Source organism: Castor canadensis, chromosome 1, assembly GCF_047511655.1.
Source record: "Castor canadensis chromosome 1, mCasCan1.hap1v2, whole genome shotgun sequence".
Lineage (NCBI taxonomy): Eukaryota > Metazoa > Chordata > Mammalia > Rodentia > Castoridae > Castor > Castor canadensis.
In genome coordinates, this window is record NC_133386.1 from 133,322,882 (window position 1) to 133,341,112 (window position 18,231).

Below are 18,231 nucleotides of genomic sequence, written 5' to 3' on the forward strand. Positions count from 1 at the left end.
ACAAACGCCAGCAAAGAGTGGGAGGGGACTTTCATATGCTGTTGGTGGGAATGTAAATTAATGCAGCCACTAAGGAAATCAACATGGAAGTTCTTTAAAAAACTAAAAATAGAAATACATAAGCTCCTGCTATACTACTCTCAGGCACATATCCAAATAAATGTAAATCAGCTCTAGCTGAAATAGCCAAGTTATGCAATCAGCCTAGGTGCCTGTCAACTGATGAATGGATAAAGAAAATGTGGCATATATACACTATGGAGCATTATTCAGCCATAAAGAAGAATGCAGTTATGTCATTTTCAGAAAAATGGATGGAACTAGGGATTATAATGTTAAGTGAAATAGCCATATTTCAGAAAGACAATGCAGGTTTTCTCTCATATACGGAATCTAGACCTAAAAATAGGTGGAGGAAAATGAACATGAAAGGGGGACTATTTCACAGCAGGGGACCAGTAGAAGGTGGAGAAGAGATGATAAAGGAGGAAATTATTTTAAGTATATTGTAAGCATGTATGAAAAATTCATAATGAAATCTATTTTTAAATTTTTGCAAGAAAGTTTTAAAAGGAGGGACTGGAGGTAGGAAGATAAGAAAGAGTAATAGAGGGGTGAATATAATCAAAGTACATTATATACATGTATGGAAATATCACAAGGAAATCCCATACTTTGTACCATTAATATACACTAATAATTTTTTTAAGTAAAAAGAAAAACATGCTTGGGTGAAACAGCCATAGAATACAGGGGTCCCCCTAATCCACAATTCATTTTCCACGATTACAGTTACCCATGGTCAACTGTGGCCTTAAAATACTAAATGGAAAATTCCAGAAATAAACAACCTGTAAGTTTTTAATAACTTTCATTATAGTATATTGTTACAGTTCTATTTTATTATTGCTCTGCTAATCTCTTACTGTACTTAAACTTAAATTAAGCTTTATCATATAGGGCTTGGTACTGCTTACGGTTTCAGGCATCCACTGGAGGTCTTGGAATACATCCCTGGCAGATAAGAGGGAACTACTGTATCTCTTCTGCAACAAAATACACATTATACATGTAATCAGGCTACATAATGGGACCCTGTCTCAAAAAAAAGAAAATAAGTACAGAGATACTAGAGGTCATGAACAATATTAGTCTGCTTAAGTTTGTCTGCTTATACTACCCACTAAACTTCTAAACAACCACTGTCAAAAGGAAAATGTGAGTGGGGTGCTGGTGGCTCATACCTGTAACCCTAGCTACTCCGGATGCAGAAATCAGAAAGATGGCTGTTCAAAGCCAGCCCTGGGCAAATAGCTCTGCAGACCCTATCTCAAAAACACTCAACACAAAACAGGGCCAACAGAGGTAGAGTGCCTGCTTAGCAAGTGTGAGGCCCTGAGTAACGCCAAAAAAAAAGGAGTATGTGAAAGAAGCAAGGCTGGCCTCAAATCTGCCTCCCGAGTTCTGGGATTGCAGGCACAAACCACCAAGCCCAGTACTTGAAAGGAGAAATTTTAATGTTAAATTAAGTATACATCATTCAGAAGTAAGAAAAGTAAGAAGATGGAAATAGGGTTTAGCATTACAAATATGTGCTAAAACCAAATTAAAGTGGTTTCTACTTTGTCTACTATTTTGGAAGACTGGGATTAGGCTCAGGGATAGAGCACTTGCCTACCATGTGTGAGGCTCTGCATTCAATCTTTAGTACTGAAAATAAAAAGGCTATTATCTATTATATTTTGCTTTACTCCTTTTGACTCTCTGAGACTACCAAGTGTATCAAAGTAATGCAATTGCTCTCTTTCCCACTTGCCCAGGATAAGGAACAATTTACAGTAGGGAATATCAAGAGTGTTTATCTGTGAAGAGGGAAGTACACAGAGAAAAAGATAAAAGCTCATAAAATTGAACATAGAAGTTTAAGTCTACTTACCTAAATATCATACTTAATACCTCTGATTACAACTACATTAAATTTCACTGTGTTTTAAAACTATTCTCTGGCAAAGAATTAAATCAAAATGTCATACTCCACATACCAAGAGCTTGTAAAATGTTTGTAACTTTTGATGTAATAATTTAATTTCCAGGAATCTACCTAAGAAAATCAGCTGAAACAGAACAACTTTTACATAAAAATATTTCATTGCAAAATAAAAGCGAAGAATAATCTCAATGTCCAATATTGGTTGAGGGAATGGTTAGGCTAATTATGAATAGTACATACAATGTACTATTATCCAGCTATTAAAATTATAGAGATTTCTTGATAATATGATATTGTATTAATCACTTAGCTATTTAGACTAAGTGAAAGACAAAAGTCATGAAACTGAGTATACCAATCATCTCAAATATGAAAAAACATTAAACAGAAATGGCACTAACATGCTGAAAAAAGAAACAGTGATTTAACAGTAGAATTCACAAAGAGAGAAAAAGAAAACAGTGCTAACATATCAATTTATCATGGATAAGTGTGCAAGAATAATGGTCACTGCAGATTAGTAGATTAAAGAAAAATTAAGCAGTGAGGAAGAGAAGTACTATGGGAAGAGAAAATACACCAAAAAAAAAAAAAAAAGGCATGAGACTCTTTCTTCAAGCATTTATAATGTAGTTTATTAGTTAAGGCAAATTCATAAAAAATTCTAAAAACAGATTTAAGTAACTATGGAGAACATAACATATCCACACACAATAAATAACTGCCACATCAATCTTACAAACAAATGGTGTAGCAAAAGTCCATAGGAGGAAGAGAACAAGCTGGGAAAGAGAGGCAATGCTTTCAGAAGATGGGACAAAGCTGGGTCTAACCTGCCAGCCACAGTTTGCCAATCCCTGAATCAAAAAAAAGGCAGTCAGGATCACCAAGATTTACAAAAGCATATGTAAGAGCTGAGTCAAAGCAAATAAATTTCCCTGTTGAATTCAGAAATAGCCCAAACGACAAGGCTTTGTTTTAGGTAACCTGCACTGGATCAGCACAAAGTGACAAGAGGCACATGATTAAAGAGGTCACAGAATCAAACATGGGTACAGGACTCAGCAGTAGCTGAGTGAAAGGTTTGGACCTCGAGGTCTTTAACTAATGGGGGGACACAGATCATGTGGTTGTCACCACCACCACAATGGTTTAAAATCCTTTAGACTCAATTTCCACTGTTTGGAGGTAAGCATCATTCACAATCATCAAGAAGGCAGAATGTTATCAAAATTAGAAAAAAAAATTGTTTGCTAGGCAAGAGCTCTACCACTTGATCCATGCCCCCTGCCCTTTGCACTCTAGTTTCTTTTTCAGATAGGGTCTCACTTTTGTTTATGGCTGGCTTCAGACCAAGATCCTCCTACCTTTGCCTCCTACACAGCTGGAATCAGAGATGTGTTCCAACACTCCCAGCTGGTTTTTTTTTTTTTTTTTGAGATGTGGGGGATCTAATTTTTTTTGCCCGAGCCAGCCTCAAACCAAAATCCTCCCATCTCTGCCTCCCAAGTAGCTGGGATTACAGGCTTGAGCCACTGCACCCAGCTCTTGTTTTGCTTTTAGTTTGATTTGGTTTTGAGTTCAGGCTGGCCTTGAACTCACTATGGAGTACAGACTGGCCTCAAACTCTTGATCTTCCTGCCTATCTCAGTGCTGGTATTATATACTGGGATTACAAACCTACACCACCATGGCTAGCAAGAAAGTCATTTTGCACTGGAGTTTTTTAAAAGAACTTGTTGTCTGAAGGGAGTTGAATTTGATAAAGGTTTTCTTTTCTAAGTGGCATAAAGATGACCTGAATAGTAAAGGAATCATGACATATGAAGAAAAACTTTCAGGAATCTCTTTCCTTCATTAACAATTACTGAGTGTCTAATACCTTCTAAGTACCATGTTAAATTATGAATTCAAAAAGACATAATCTCTGTGTGGCCCAAGTGGTAGAATGCCTGCCTAGCAAGCATGAAGCCCTGAGTTCAAACCCTAGTACTGCCAAAAAATAAAGATGAGTATCTATTTGCCAGGGAAGAATATTCCAGGCAGAATCATCATAGGCGACAAATGTGAAAAGGGTTTCAAAAAGCAAACCATATCCCAAGAACTCTAAGTAGTGTGGTATAACCAGAATCTTGGGGAAGGAAAGAAACAAACCAGAAAGATGAATTTGAGTTTAATCTAATCATGGTGTTTAAGTACTTCAGAACTGAAACAGAAAGTAGATTTTGATTCACTAAAACACAAACTTTCAAACAATTAACTCTGTCCAAGAACAGACAGCAGAATGGGAGACATATCCCTGTTACGTATTAGATCAATCTCCTCTCTGGTGTTACAGCTCTCATCTTCTCTTACCTCTTCATGGACTTTGCTCATTCTGTTTTCTCTACTCTTTCCAGCACCATCAATTTGTAATATCTGTATTATGAATGTAACAAATATTTATTGATGATTGATCTCATCTATCTTAAAATATATATATATTCTTGAGGTCTTTCCTGGCAGCAGGTACTGACCCATTTCTTTGCCCCCTTTACAGCACACTCCTCCACAGATTACCTATATATTCACTGTTTCTGCTTTCTCATTTCTAGTTCTCATTTTAACCCATTCTATTAGAGATTCTGTTTTTTCTGTCCCACAACTCTAACAAAACTGCTTTTAAAAAATTCACTGAGAAACTCACCAAAGAGCTCAATGGATGGCTGTAATCTGATATGCAAACAGCATCTTTACTTAACCTAAGAACTAAAGATCTTTACAATCAAAATAACTAATACTAATCATATTAAAGGCTCAATCTGGGACAAACTGGCTCAGCTTTATCATTCAACTATCTTTATAGTGACACTTTCCATTTGCTCTGGAGAATAAAGTACAGTGAGATGTTGAAACTCAGCAGCTTTGCATAATTTTTATCAGTATGAATAATCTGCACTCTTCTGTGCTTTCACATTTCCATTATAATTGTCTAACACGTCTAAAATCTAATATGCTAAAACAGCTAACACTTATTAGGTATTAACTTTCTATAAGCACTTAGCATGTATCACCTCATTTAAGCCTCACAACTAGACAATGTAGTTACTATCTTCAACAAATTAGAAATAAGGAAGTTTAGGCACAGAGTTTAAGCAGCTTGCTCAAAGCCACGCAGCTTCTAAGTGGTAGAGCCAGGATTCAAATTCAGATCCAGTAATTCTCAATAGTACATTCTTTTCAATATGCTATTTAGGATGGAAAATTTTGTTATACTGAAGTATTAAATGGAAAATTGTATTATTTTGCACATATTTTGCAATCCTTCTGATCTCATTAGAAGTGTAAACATGCCTGCGATTCAGTAGGTGAGACATTTAACAAATTTAAAAACTGCGGCTCGCTGGTACACTTGCATAAATCATCATCCTTCTCCCTCCTTTCACACTTAGCTTACACTACACAATTAGCACCTTGTATTATCCTAAACACTATAATCAATTCATCCACGTTCATAAACATGAGTCTTACAACAGCATAAAAGAAATGTAGAACAGTAATTATCAGTCTATGAATCAATCAGGTTGGTGTTAAAGATTGTCTATTTGGGAAATTTGAATTTAAGCTATAATAAAGGCATTTATCCCATTCATCCAACAAATACTTAAGAACCTACTTATGTGTCCCTTAGTGGAAGTACCAGGGAATCAAAGCCATTCTCCCCAAATCCCATCCCTGGTCTCAGCACTTCAGGTCAAATCTCATAGCCACCAAAACCTCAGAAATTTTAAAAAATATATTTTTCACCAGCAAATGTGACAAAATCTGTGCTACTGGATTCCTATATGTGTCTGTGTGTATACATATATAGTATAGCTGTATAATTTAATAGTATATATCTGCAGGGAGCCAGTTATAAGAACCCTATGAGAACTTGACATGAGCACAGCTGTGCCCAATAATTGGCAGGCTGAGTTTGGCATGGCCCTAGCAGCACAGCTGCTTTTCCTAAGTTGTTTATGGTCCAAGAAGTAGGAAGGCAGGTTTCTCTTGTTACAATGTCACACCCATCCCCCAGAACTGTTGCTCCACTGCCTTGTTTACCACTGATATAAAAGTCTTGCTGAAGCAGGACACAAGGTTTTTTGATGGGAATTTTTGATTGGCTAAGAGAACATGGAACAGTGCAAGTCTAAGGACTGAGACTTTAAGAGTTATGCTAATGCAGTTTTTAGTTGCGGCTGCTGTTGTTTGTCTGCAAGTCTGAGCACTGAGACTTTAAAGGGAACATGGGACAGTGCAAGTCTGAGAGCCAAGACTTTAAGAGAGATTATGCTAAAGAAAAGCTAAAGAAAATATGGGACAGTGCAAGTCTAAGGCAAGAGACTTTAAAGAACAGGAAAGAAGAAAGACTTTAGAAGCAAGGTTTAAAAGAATAGCAAAGCAAGGTTTTACAAAGAGAAGAGAAGTAAAAAAGCAATGAGACTGTTGTGCATCTCCATCCAAGTGCTCAACACACCTGGCCCCAGCTTTGTGTATGTTTGTCTATTGTTTGTTCTTTCTGCATCTCCTGTCACTCCCAGTTAGATCAGGAGAACCAGGAGCTCAAGAAAGCTAGCTACATATATCTATTACAATTAAAAAGTACTACAGTTGCTGACATTTATTGATGACATACTATGGACAGCTAGATTGTATCTAATAGCTTTCAAACTTTTTCTGAACACAATCTACAGTAGAAAACACATTTTACATCACTCCCCAGTTCATGCCCCGTAAAACTGAAACAAACTGTTCACTATGTTAATATCTATTCTATTCCTTTAAAAAAAAAAAAACTGCTTATCTCATCCCATTAGTCTGATTTTACAATTTAAATATCTCTGCTAAACACTTTACACTTTATATCTTATTTAAACCTTACAACAACCCTCATTGACTATTGCCATTATTATATCCACTTATAGACAGGGAAGCAGAGGCTCAGAAAATCTAATGCTTTATCCAAGGTCAAAAAACTAGCGACAGAGTAGAATCTAAACCAGGCATTATGGCTGTAAAACTCACAGAGCCACACTCTAAAGGGCCTAACACTGCTTGATCCATAAAGTCAGAAAAATGGCACCCCTAGTACATTAACATTTACTGAATGCTTAAGAGCTAGGCACTATGCTAAGTGTTTCCACATACATAATTCTAAACCTTAAAACAACTCTGTGTGGTTTGTGGTATTTACTTTTTTACAGACCAGAAAACTGAAACCCACCCAAAGAAGTTAAGCAGCTTTGCCAGGGTCAAAGCAGCTTTGCCAGGGTCTGTCAAAGGGGCAGAGTTAAAGTTCAAATCCAGGTTTTCTGATTTCAAATCTACTCCCCACCCTAAAATATGTAACTTGTATAAATAAAAGTGATGTTCACTTTTTTAAAAGATATAATTTTTCCAGAGATAAGGTAAGGGAATCATTTATTAAGCTAATTCAAGTTGCCAGAAAGAAAAATAATTTTTTTACATTTTCTATATTTTCCAGACTAGTTTACACATTACAAGTATTTTTCATAATGCTGAATAGTAAGTAGAGCCAAAAAAAGCAAGCAGTAGCTTAGCAAAGTCCAAAGTATAAAATCAGCCAAAATCTACATTAAGTGATGTCAAACAAACACTCACAACCAGTCATTTACCTGAGAAGTAAGTTTTATTACTATGGCTAAACATCAATAGGACAGGTGGTAATACACAAAAACAGGAAGAAAATGAAAGAAACCCACAGTTGTATTATTGGAGTAACTGATTTATTTCAGAATTCTATTTTTCCTAGTTATTTATCTAATGGAAACACACTAGTCAACAGCTAAATCTATGTGAGATAAACATATTCATGTACATATTCATGGAGGAACTACAAGCAGCTATTCTGGAAAAAAAAATGAAACAGCTCCTGGTAGATATGTTTAGATGCCAATAACCACATTTTTTCCTGCAATTTAACAATTTTGGAGATCATCTTCCATATCTACAGTTAAAATGAACAAAAAGTTTCAGCACTTTTAGGTCTGGCCATGACTCTATACTCATTACTGCTTTCTCCCAAAATGAAATATTTCCAGCACCTGGAAAACTAGTGGCAATTTGTAACCAAAACTGGAAGTTTATTATTCCTAATATAAAGAACAAAAGAGAAATATGACTTCCATCACTTACCAGGCTCTCCTAAAGTATCCTACTTCTGAGGATGCACTCTTATTTCCTTCACTATTAAAAGCCTTTAAAAAAAAACAGCCTATACTGGCTGATTTGTCCTTTCACTTCTCACTCTTCCACCTATTGAAATGACTATTTAGCATATTTTTATTTATATAAATAGTATAAAATAAAACAGTATTTTGCAACTTTTCACTGAACATTTTTCAAGATTTTCCATGTTGGAAAAGATACATAAAGTTCATTCGTGGTGACAGCTACAGAAACCATAATCCATCCCTTCTTCTATTGAGGACACTGTTTCTACTTTTTCTAGTACTACAGTGCTAGTGTGTGTGTGTGTGTGTGTGTGTGTGTGTGTGTACACACACGAGTTTCCCAAGACAGACATCTATTACTGAAATTGCTGTATGATAAAGAATGTATCTCTTCATCTTCACTAGGTATAATCAATAATGCCAATGAATTAGATTTTGTATTTGTTAAACCTCTTCTGTTTTCTAGTCTATTAATTTCTGATTTTTATTCTTCCCTAACTTCCACCTGCACTAATCTACTACTACTTGAAGTTGTTTTGGGGGTTTCCAGAGTTTAGGTGTGGCTCAAGACGCCAAACACCTACCTAACAGGAGCAAGGCCTTGAATTCAAATCCCAGTACCACAAAAAAAAAAAAAATCCAAACATAAGGAAGGGGGAACTACTCATATCTATTCATCTTTCAGTTACTAATACCTAATTTTACCATACTGAGATCAGATGACATGATTTATATAGCTGTTCCTCAACTTAAAATGGGATATATCCCAACAAATCCATTGCAAATTGAATATATCTTAAGCCAAAAATTCATTTAATACACCTAAGCTACCACTTATCACAGTTTAGACACACAGTAGAGTATCATTTGTTCACTGTTGTAATCTCATGACTGAGTGGGAGTTGAAGCTTGCTACCAACTGCCCAGCACTGAAAGAGAACATCATACTGCACATCACTAGCATAAGATCAAAATCAAAATCCGACATGCATTTTCCAATGAATGTGTTTCACTTTTGTGCCATCATGAAGTCAAAAACTGGGCAGGGGTTGTAGCTTAGTGGTAGAATGCTTACCTATCACGTACAAGGCCCTGGGGTTCAATCCCCAGCACTGAAAAACAAAAAAAGTTAGTACTCTTATCTATTCACTAAGAGGCACAATCGGTCTATCAATCTTTTTTATGGGTTGAAACTTTCCTTTTGCCTAATTATGAGTCCAGAAAAGTTACATAAATATTCAGTGTTGTTTCAATTACATGTTCTATATTTGTTTTGTTTAAAGAGAATGTATATAGAGAATGTATATTCCCTAATTTGGGTGGTGAATGCCCAAATATGTATTTCAAGTTATACCTTGTTACTTTAGTAGTTACCCTTAAATTTTTTAATATGCATGACTTAAAGCCTAAGGTTAATCATTATCTCTACCCTCCTACTGATCTGTATCAAGATTAGAGCTCTAACAATGACCATTTTCCTTCCCTATTTACTTATATCTTACTTGATCCCTTAGTTATATTTCTTTCCTCTTGCAGGAAATTTAGTCCAACAGTTCTTTCAGAAGCAGAGGATTTTTTGTTTGTTTTTAAATTCTTGCTAGGATTTTGTGAATTTTAGACCTATGGATTCAGGTTTTTAATTAGTTTTGAGAATTTCTCAAGTTATCATCTCTTCAAATTCCACATCTCCCTCATTTTATCTACTTCTGTCCTGGAATTAATATTACATGTTAGAGCTTCTTGATCAGTTCTTTTCATTTCTCCTTCATATTTGCCTTTATTTTAATTTGTTTTATATTTGCAGGAATTTCTTCATATTTATCCTCTGATTTTCTCTTCATCTATGTAAATTAATGTTTGACTGAGCTTTTTAATCACAGTGACTATACTTTTCTTTATATTTAGTTCCTTTTCAAATGTACCTACCTTATAATATCTTATTTGTTTATTGGGATGTCAATTCTTTAACATCTTCAATCACTTAAAATATGCTAACTTAAATTATTTTTCAAACTGCCATTCTACTATCCCAGTAGAGCTATAATCTTTCTGCTTGTTTTATCTGCTGGCTCTCATTATGGCAGAAAAACTCTTTGCTCCTATATTAATAGTTTTAATTGTAAAATTCATCTTCACTTGGGCTTATTTCTTCTGTAAGGATCCCTTGTGGTCTGAGGTATGAACAAGGCCCCTCAGGGTGTTGTTTTTCTTTTTCTAGGGGGCTTGAATAAGTCACTAGCTTAGAGCCAGCTCATATATTAACTTCTCAGCATAGGGATACCTGAATCAGGTAACATAAACTTCCATCTCAAAGGTAAGCAATGCATATATCTTGTACTTCAATTTCTCAAGGAAACTTTTTTTTTCATTTCCTTTTTGTAGAAGCTAGAACAAATCAAGACAAGATTTCTTGATATCTCTTTGTGTGAAAGTTTTTTCTAGCTCACTCTTTCACAGAGAATACAGCATATCAAGAATCCCACCTTTATGCAGAAGTCTTGGTTTTGCACATAGCTAAACTCAATCCCCTAGGAACAGAAAACCAGAACCTCATCCGTCACGCAGAAAATCCTCACCCCACCCTTTCAGCCTGTTCCAAAATAATACAGCATGGGCTTATAGTTTTGATTTTAGTTCCATTTTTGTATCTGGAACCTCAAGATCACCCTGTCTTTCCTGAAAGTTCAGAATGCATTTAAAAGAATTATTCTATACATCCAAGTTTTCTGGATATCTGTAGCACAGAAGTTTTCGGCTTAATTTAGCCATCTTGCAAAGAAAATGTGGCTCACCAATTCATTTGCTACATTATCTCCATGGGAGTGATCTCTCTAAAGTACAAAGATGAATTCCTCTTTGAAATGCTTCAGTGGACCTTCAGTGTAAATTTGGCGTGACATTCAAAGTCCACTATTATCCAGCAACTGTATATTTCTGCAATTCCTTATCCTTCTACTCTTGCCCATATGCTGGATGCTCTACTCACTCCTATTTACAATCCCCAGAACTCTCCTTGTTTCATGCTCTTGTGTCTTTAAATGTACTGATTTCCCTCTCTCATCTTCATACTGCCCTCATCTACTTACTGAAAACTCATGGTGAAATGTTTGTCTTTCACTGAAGTCATTCCTGACCCATCCAAGCTAGGTTCTTTACTGAGCTCTTTATATGCCAAGTATTTTAACAACTCATTGAGCCTTAACAAGTTACAATTTTGCTACTATTACTATCCCCATTTTCCAAATGAGATCCCCTCCCTCTGTTAACCAGCTCTATTAATGTACACCATATTGCCTTCTACAATTATACTTTTAATTACAACTATTATTGCATTTATATATACCACATTTAAGTGGCATGTTTCCATATCAATATTCCCAACTACGCTTTGACTTTAAGAGAAAAAATCATGACTTTATCTCTAACTGCAATGCATTTCTTCATTACTAAATGAAGACATGACTGAAGGTACTGTCCCCACAGCCACTGCTTTAGTCCAGCCCCTCTTCATCGCTTGCCTGAACTACTGGACTCCTTCCCTCCAGTTTCTACTCTCATCTTTCTTCCTCCAACCAACACTGCCTTTCTAAAGCACACTGTGATGCTATCAATCCACTACTTAAAAATCTTTAAAGGTGCCATACTATTCAGAGAATAAAGGCCAAAATTCTTTTAGCATGACTTACAATACTCTTTACCATCTGACTTCTGTAGTCTCTTCTCCTTCCCTATTCCAGTCCCACTACACCTATATTTAACTTCTTGTCGGTCCATGAATACACTGGATATTCAGGCTCTTCTACCGGAATGACCATCCCTTCTCCCTCAACTGGTGAATTTCTATTCTTTCTTCAACATACAGCATTCCTCAGGTCTTCTCTAGATTTTAGCCCATTCTTATTCTTTGTGGGCATTATGCATTTATCTCACTTACTGCTTGGTATTGTTATTTGACAGTGTGTTTCCCCAACCAGATTATAGAATCTAAAGAACAGGGACCAAATATTCACTGAATTAGTAGAATGAAAACTGACTAAGTATATGATGCATACTACATCATTTACTTAACACAGGTATTACTGAATTCAAAGAGAGCAACTCTTCCAGGATTAACTGGGAGTTAGACAGGGAATGGAAATATGAGTGAACAAAAATACCTCCTGAATTCCTGCTGCTCAATCCTGAATTCTATAGATTGGAGCAATTCTTCCAAGAGTAATTAATTTAATTGGTAAAATACATGGTAAGATAATCTTAACATGAGCTTTGAAAAACATATAAACAAACACAAGGCACATGTTTCCAGCAAGGTATAACAAAAATCCTAGACTGTGTGTCATTGAGAATAAAGGGGTGAGTCATTTTATACATTCTGAAACAAATCCTTACAGACCAGGGAAATTCCTGTCCTTTTACACTACAATCACATGGTTTCATTATTTACTAGTCATAAATATAATTTAGTCCACACACATAGCAGACATTGTCTGTCAACTGAGTAATAAACCAGAACTATTTGTTTGTCACATAAAGCAAAATATTTTTAATAACTTAAGTTTATATTTAATATAACATTTCTTACTATGGAGATGAAACTCAATATGAAAGTTTTTTATATTAAATCTCTTTTCCATTTCATTGTTAATATAAAAGGTTTTTTTTTTTTTTATTTGCTTGTTTGGGTTTTTCTGGAGGTTTGAACTCAGGGCCTCACACTTGCTAGATTCTATCCCTTGAGCCACTCCACCAGCCCTGATCTATTCAATTTTTTTCATAATATTATGGTTGTACTGGGGATATATTGTGACATTTACAAAAATTCTTACAACATATCATAGTTGTCTATTCAATTTTTGAAATGAACTTTTAACACAAAACTAGAATAAAATTTAAACTGTCAATTTAAAATACTTATCAGCCTTTGTCTAGTTTTTCTTTTCTATCACTGCCTATAGTTGAATTGTCATAAAAAGTTAAAAGTTCTTGGTTTCCAGTTCAAAGGCAGTATAATTTAGAATCATCCTGATTTCAAATCAAAAGAATTCTTAAAATTCATTAATCATTTTCAATAAAGCTTAAGTATAGCTGTTATGTATAGTTCTAAGTCTACCTATGTATACCTATGCGGTAAATATATATTTTTAAAGTCAGTAGATCAGGACTGTCTCTAAATTTAGAATATAAATTCCATGAGAGAGGGATCTTTAATATTTCATTCACTGATGCTTCCCAACAACCTAGAAGAGTGCCTGACATACAGGAGGCATTCATAAAATCCCTGACTACTACTCAAGATGGTACATATACTTAATGTCAATAAATACAATGAGCCACAGATATTCAAAGAACATACAACTGAAGTCTGAGCTCATCACTGACATAGCCTTCACATACATGGTTTCACAAATCAACAAAAATAACTGACAGTACTCGCAAAAGTATATTGGCAATGCATATAAGAAATAAATAGAAGTCTCTACTCCCATTTCCTGCACAGGAAACAGGAAATGTTTCTCCCTTTTTTCTCCATTTCTTCCCCACTTTTATCCTGCTATACTAAATTCCTTTCTTAATAAACTTTACTATTCCTTTTACTACAAAAAAGGAAAAAAAAGAACTAAATAAAACATTTATACCATAGAGGTCATTATGGTTCTGAAACCCTAAAGCTTACCAAGAAGCTGGCAAAAACAAAACAAAAACACAAATGCCATGCTGTGTCACATGCTTGTAATCCTAGCTACTTGTGAGGATTGAGGTTCTAGGCCAGCCCAGGCAATCAGTTCAAGAGACCCTATCTCCAAAATAACCACAGCAAAATAGAATGGAGTCATGAGTCAAGCTCCTGTTTTGCAAGTGTGAAAGCAAAACAGGAGCTCAAACCCCAGTTCCACTGGAAGAAAAAAACCACACAAAAATGTCACTAGCACAACCAAAAATTTAAAACCCTGCACTTTTTAGACAATCCAATTCTAAAAGACACTGGGCTTCAACTAAAAAATAAATTAAATCACTGTGGAGGTACACACCTGTAATGCCAGCACTCAGTAGAATGAGGCAGAAGGATCTCAAGGCCAAGGCCAGCCTGGGCAACCTGAACCTCAGGAGGCTGAGGTGAGAGGATCACTTGATCCCAGGAGTTCAAGAGCAGCCTGGGCAACATAACAAGATCTCATTTCAAAAAAAAGTGTAAGAATTTCACTTAAACACCACTAGTGTACTTGCTATAAAATCTCATTTCCAGTCTTGTAAAGCAGATCTGCCCTTCCTTTATCAGCTGACCTAATTACATCAAAATACTATCACTAAACAATATACTTCCGAATATTACTAAAATTACTATTCTTGTTGCTGTACACTACTCATAAAAGCATGAGGTAAATATTTATGAGATTGTTTTTTGTTTGTCTTTTCATTTTTGAGACAGGGTCGCACTATGTAGCTCTCAAGCTGTCCTCAAACTCTCAATCCTCCTGCCTCTACATCCACCTCCCAAGTGCCAGGATTACAAGCCTGGTTGAAATTGGTATTTTCAGTTTTCTCTATTAAAAGTCACTATGAACACTTCATGAATTAGGTTGTCTTTTAGCTCTTTTATATGGGGCTTACTCTTTTAGCTCTTATTTGCTACTGATTTATGGAAACCTGTAACTAGTAATTCTCTCCTCTGTTCTGGGCTTCTGTTTTCTCTTCTGTAGAATGAAGAACCTACATTAAAATAATAGTTCTTAACTTTTTCTCCTTTATTACAATCCTGAGAATCTGTTGAAAACTAGGAGTGACCTCTCCATAAAAATGCACATTAACACAATTTTACAAAAAAATTATAATAGCAAAATATAAGATCAACCTAAATGTGCACCAATAAATGATTAAGTAAATTATGTTACAACCATGAAATTCCATAAACTGTTAGGAAGAATAAAAAAATATTCTATATACTGATATGGATTTAATCATGTATTGTTAAGCAAAAAAAGTAAATTAGTGTGTATAATACACAATCTTTTGTATAAAACGGGAAAAATAAAACATTCTTGAGCCAAGCACTGGTGGCTCATGCCTGTAATCCTAACCACTCAGGAGGCAGAGATCAGGAGGATCATTGTTCAAAGCAAATCCAGGCAAACAGTTCACAAGACCCTATCTCATAAAAAGCCTTCACAAAAGGGGCTGGTGGAGAGGCTCAAGGTGTAAGCCCTAAATTCAAACCCCAGTACTGAAAAAAAAAATTATTGAATTTTCATGTACATGCATAAACTGTGGAAGAATAAACAAAAATCTTTAGTGAAAGTGGGAAATAGGGAGTAGGATGGCACTTTTTCACTGAACACTTTCTTATATTTTCATTAGAATTATGTGAATATACGATTAACTTTTTAAATTAAAAAATTACATGTAACTTCTGACAATCCACTGAAGCTAAAAGAATATTCCCATGCCCTATTCAGCAATATTTTTTATACTTCCAAAATTCTTTAGCTGGTATGTCATTGTGTACACTTAATGATCCAACAAAAAAAAATTAGGAAAACTATTTTTTCATTTTTATCCTCATATAAACATAAAATAACCAGAGGATGCTAAGTAACTCAATAGATACTAATTTGGAATTCCATTTTAAATAAATTTCCTTAATCACTGATATACTTCATGACAAAAATTTCTTCAAGGGAATAAAGTTTGCACAAATCAGTAAGCAACACTCTTTCTCACTTCAAATTTCAGACAGTATTTCGCAATGGCCTCCAAGCTTAGGAAATCTAAATAAATATTTCTAACCTATTTGACAATATAGTCAATACGACAAGACCAGAGAAATGGTCTTATATTTTTACCACAATCTCAGGATTACTTAACTTCTCTGGGCCTCAGTTGCAGCTACAAAATGGAAATAAAGGTAACTATCTCATAGGAATGTTGTGATGCTTAAAGAGACCAACGGGGACTACAAGCGTGGTTCAAGTGGTAGAGGGCTTGAGCACAAGGCCCTGAGTTCAAACCCCAGTACAGACCCGGGGGGGGTGAGGAGGGGGGGAAGAACAAGAAAAAGGTAGGAGGCAAATCCCCTGAGCCCCAGAAACAAAAACAAGGCATCCTAGAACAGTGGTAGGTGTCTCCGTGTGAATCAAATCAGACTGCATTCTGGAACCCGCAGTTTCTCGGGAATGCAGTTTCACAAGCAATGAATGCCTTCCTTTCCCTACCGAGAATAACATCTGGCAGAATTTCTAACATAAAATGAGCTAATATATAGTCATTTCTGATACACGTTTCGTGACAATAATCCTTCTAAGCAAGCATTTTTTAATCACACAAGAGCTGTAGATGTGCTAACTCGGTGTGTCCCAAAAAGAGTCCTTAGTTATAACACAATCTTAGTTTGTATTTTAAACAGGACACTTTGTATCTCAAAGCTCTGCACCAAGTGCTAGGCAAAGCAGTTCAGGCAAGACTTTTACAACAAACTAACAAATTGTCAGGACAGTAGAAAACCCACACCGACTGCTAAGGAGACCGAAGCAGCCGTGGCCAATCTTCCTTTCCAAAACTTTTAAGCCCCACCCAGCTTTACGGTCGGGCACTTCTGGTACTTACTAGTAGTATTCTCACAAATACAAATAACTGTCACTTATCGCTTCCTCACTACGTGCCAAGCTCAGCGCTAAGCATGCACTTTTCAAAGCTTTATGAAAAGAACTGCACATGTGAACTCATTCTCCAACTCACTCTGCTCTCAAGCCTGAAAAGCTCCCCCTGCATGCTCAAATTCAACCTAAACTGTGCCCTAAACTCCGGATACCCCACAGCCCTGGCTGACCCCCCTCAGGTCCAGGAGCCACAACCTTCCAAGCAATACGAGACCCCAAGCCCAACACCGAACCAAGCTCTTCTCCGATCCTCCAGGGCCCCTCCCCCTCCACACCCCAATTCCAACCTGCCCCTAACTTGTTCCAAGAATTGTTTCCCTCCAAACTTCTGACTTACACAAGCCGCGGGGGTCCCCTCACTGCCCCTCCAAATCCGACTTGCCCGTAGATCATTCCGAAGTTCAAAATTCCCAAACACATACTGGACATGGCCAGAGCCCGGTTCCAACCCCACGGGAACTCCCACACTCGCTCGAGGAGGAAGGGCCCGGGACTGTCCACCCCCTTAACCAGGCCGGGCCGGGACGGCGCGGCCTGACTCCGAACCCCACAGGGAAGAGGAGAAGTTCCACCTGGCTCCGCGGGCGCAGCGCGCGGCTCCTGCTCCGGCCTGGGCCCCTCAGCGGCCGCGCCCCCGTCCCGGCGCGGGCGGCAGCGCTCGGGTTGGCCGCGGCGGGCGCGCTCGCCCGGCACCTCCGCGTCGGCCTGGCCGTCGTCGCGGGCCCGACGGCGGGCCCAGCCCGGGCCACGGGCGCGGCAGCGCGGACAGCCAGAGCCCGCCGCGTTGGCGGCTCGTTGAGCGCAACCTCGGCACAGCAAGTGGCCGCACGGCAGGGCCGCCGCTTCCCCCGGAGTCTCCAAGCACCCAGCGCAGCACGATTCCTCCGCTGGTGGCGACAACACCAATAACGCGGGGCCAGAGGCCGGGCCTGGAGCCCCAGTCTTCGCTGCCGCCTTCTCGTCACAGCGGCCCCGCCGGCCCCGCCGACTTAGAGCCGCTGCTGCCGCCGCGGAAGAGGCCCGAGTACTCGGACCCGCCGCCGCCATCTTGTTTCCCGTTGAAGGGAGAGTCCGTTGCGAGGGAGAAGAGTAGAGGGCGGGGCAGTGCGCGGCGGGTAACTCCATCTGCATATTCATGAGAGGGCGGGGCTCCCGTGGGCCGACGACGAGTCTCTCCGGACCTTCTGGTTGGCGGGAGGGGACACCTCATTAATATTTATTAGGTATTCTTTATATAGCTGGTCTTCTGCCTCGCCCTCCAGCGTCTTTGCAATTTGTGTTACGGAGTCGAGTGAGGTTGCCAGCTGAAGGAATTTATTTGGAAATTCGGGACCATGTTAAACTTTATGAAGTAATTATCTTGCAGTACCCTGAT

At 37.6% G+C, this 18,231-nt stretch overlaps 1 protein-coding gene across 1 annotated transcript in view; it reads right to left on the reverse strand.

Moving 5' to 3' along the window:
• The window catches only part of Rnf169 (ring finger protein 169), a 96,857-nt gene extending 78,915 nt beyond the window's left edge, over positions 1 to 17,942 (reverse strand). The window contains exon 1 of the mRNA XM_074082875.1: positions 17,429 to 17,942. Within this exon, the coding sequence (XP_073938976.1) occupies positions 17,429 to 17,903 (475 nt within the window). The 5' untranslated portion in view covers positions 17,904 to 17,942. The remainder of the gene's footprint in view (positions 1 to 17,428) is intronic.
• Positions 17,943 to 18,231: the final 289 nt, after the last annotated feature.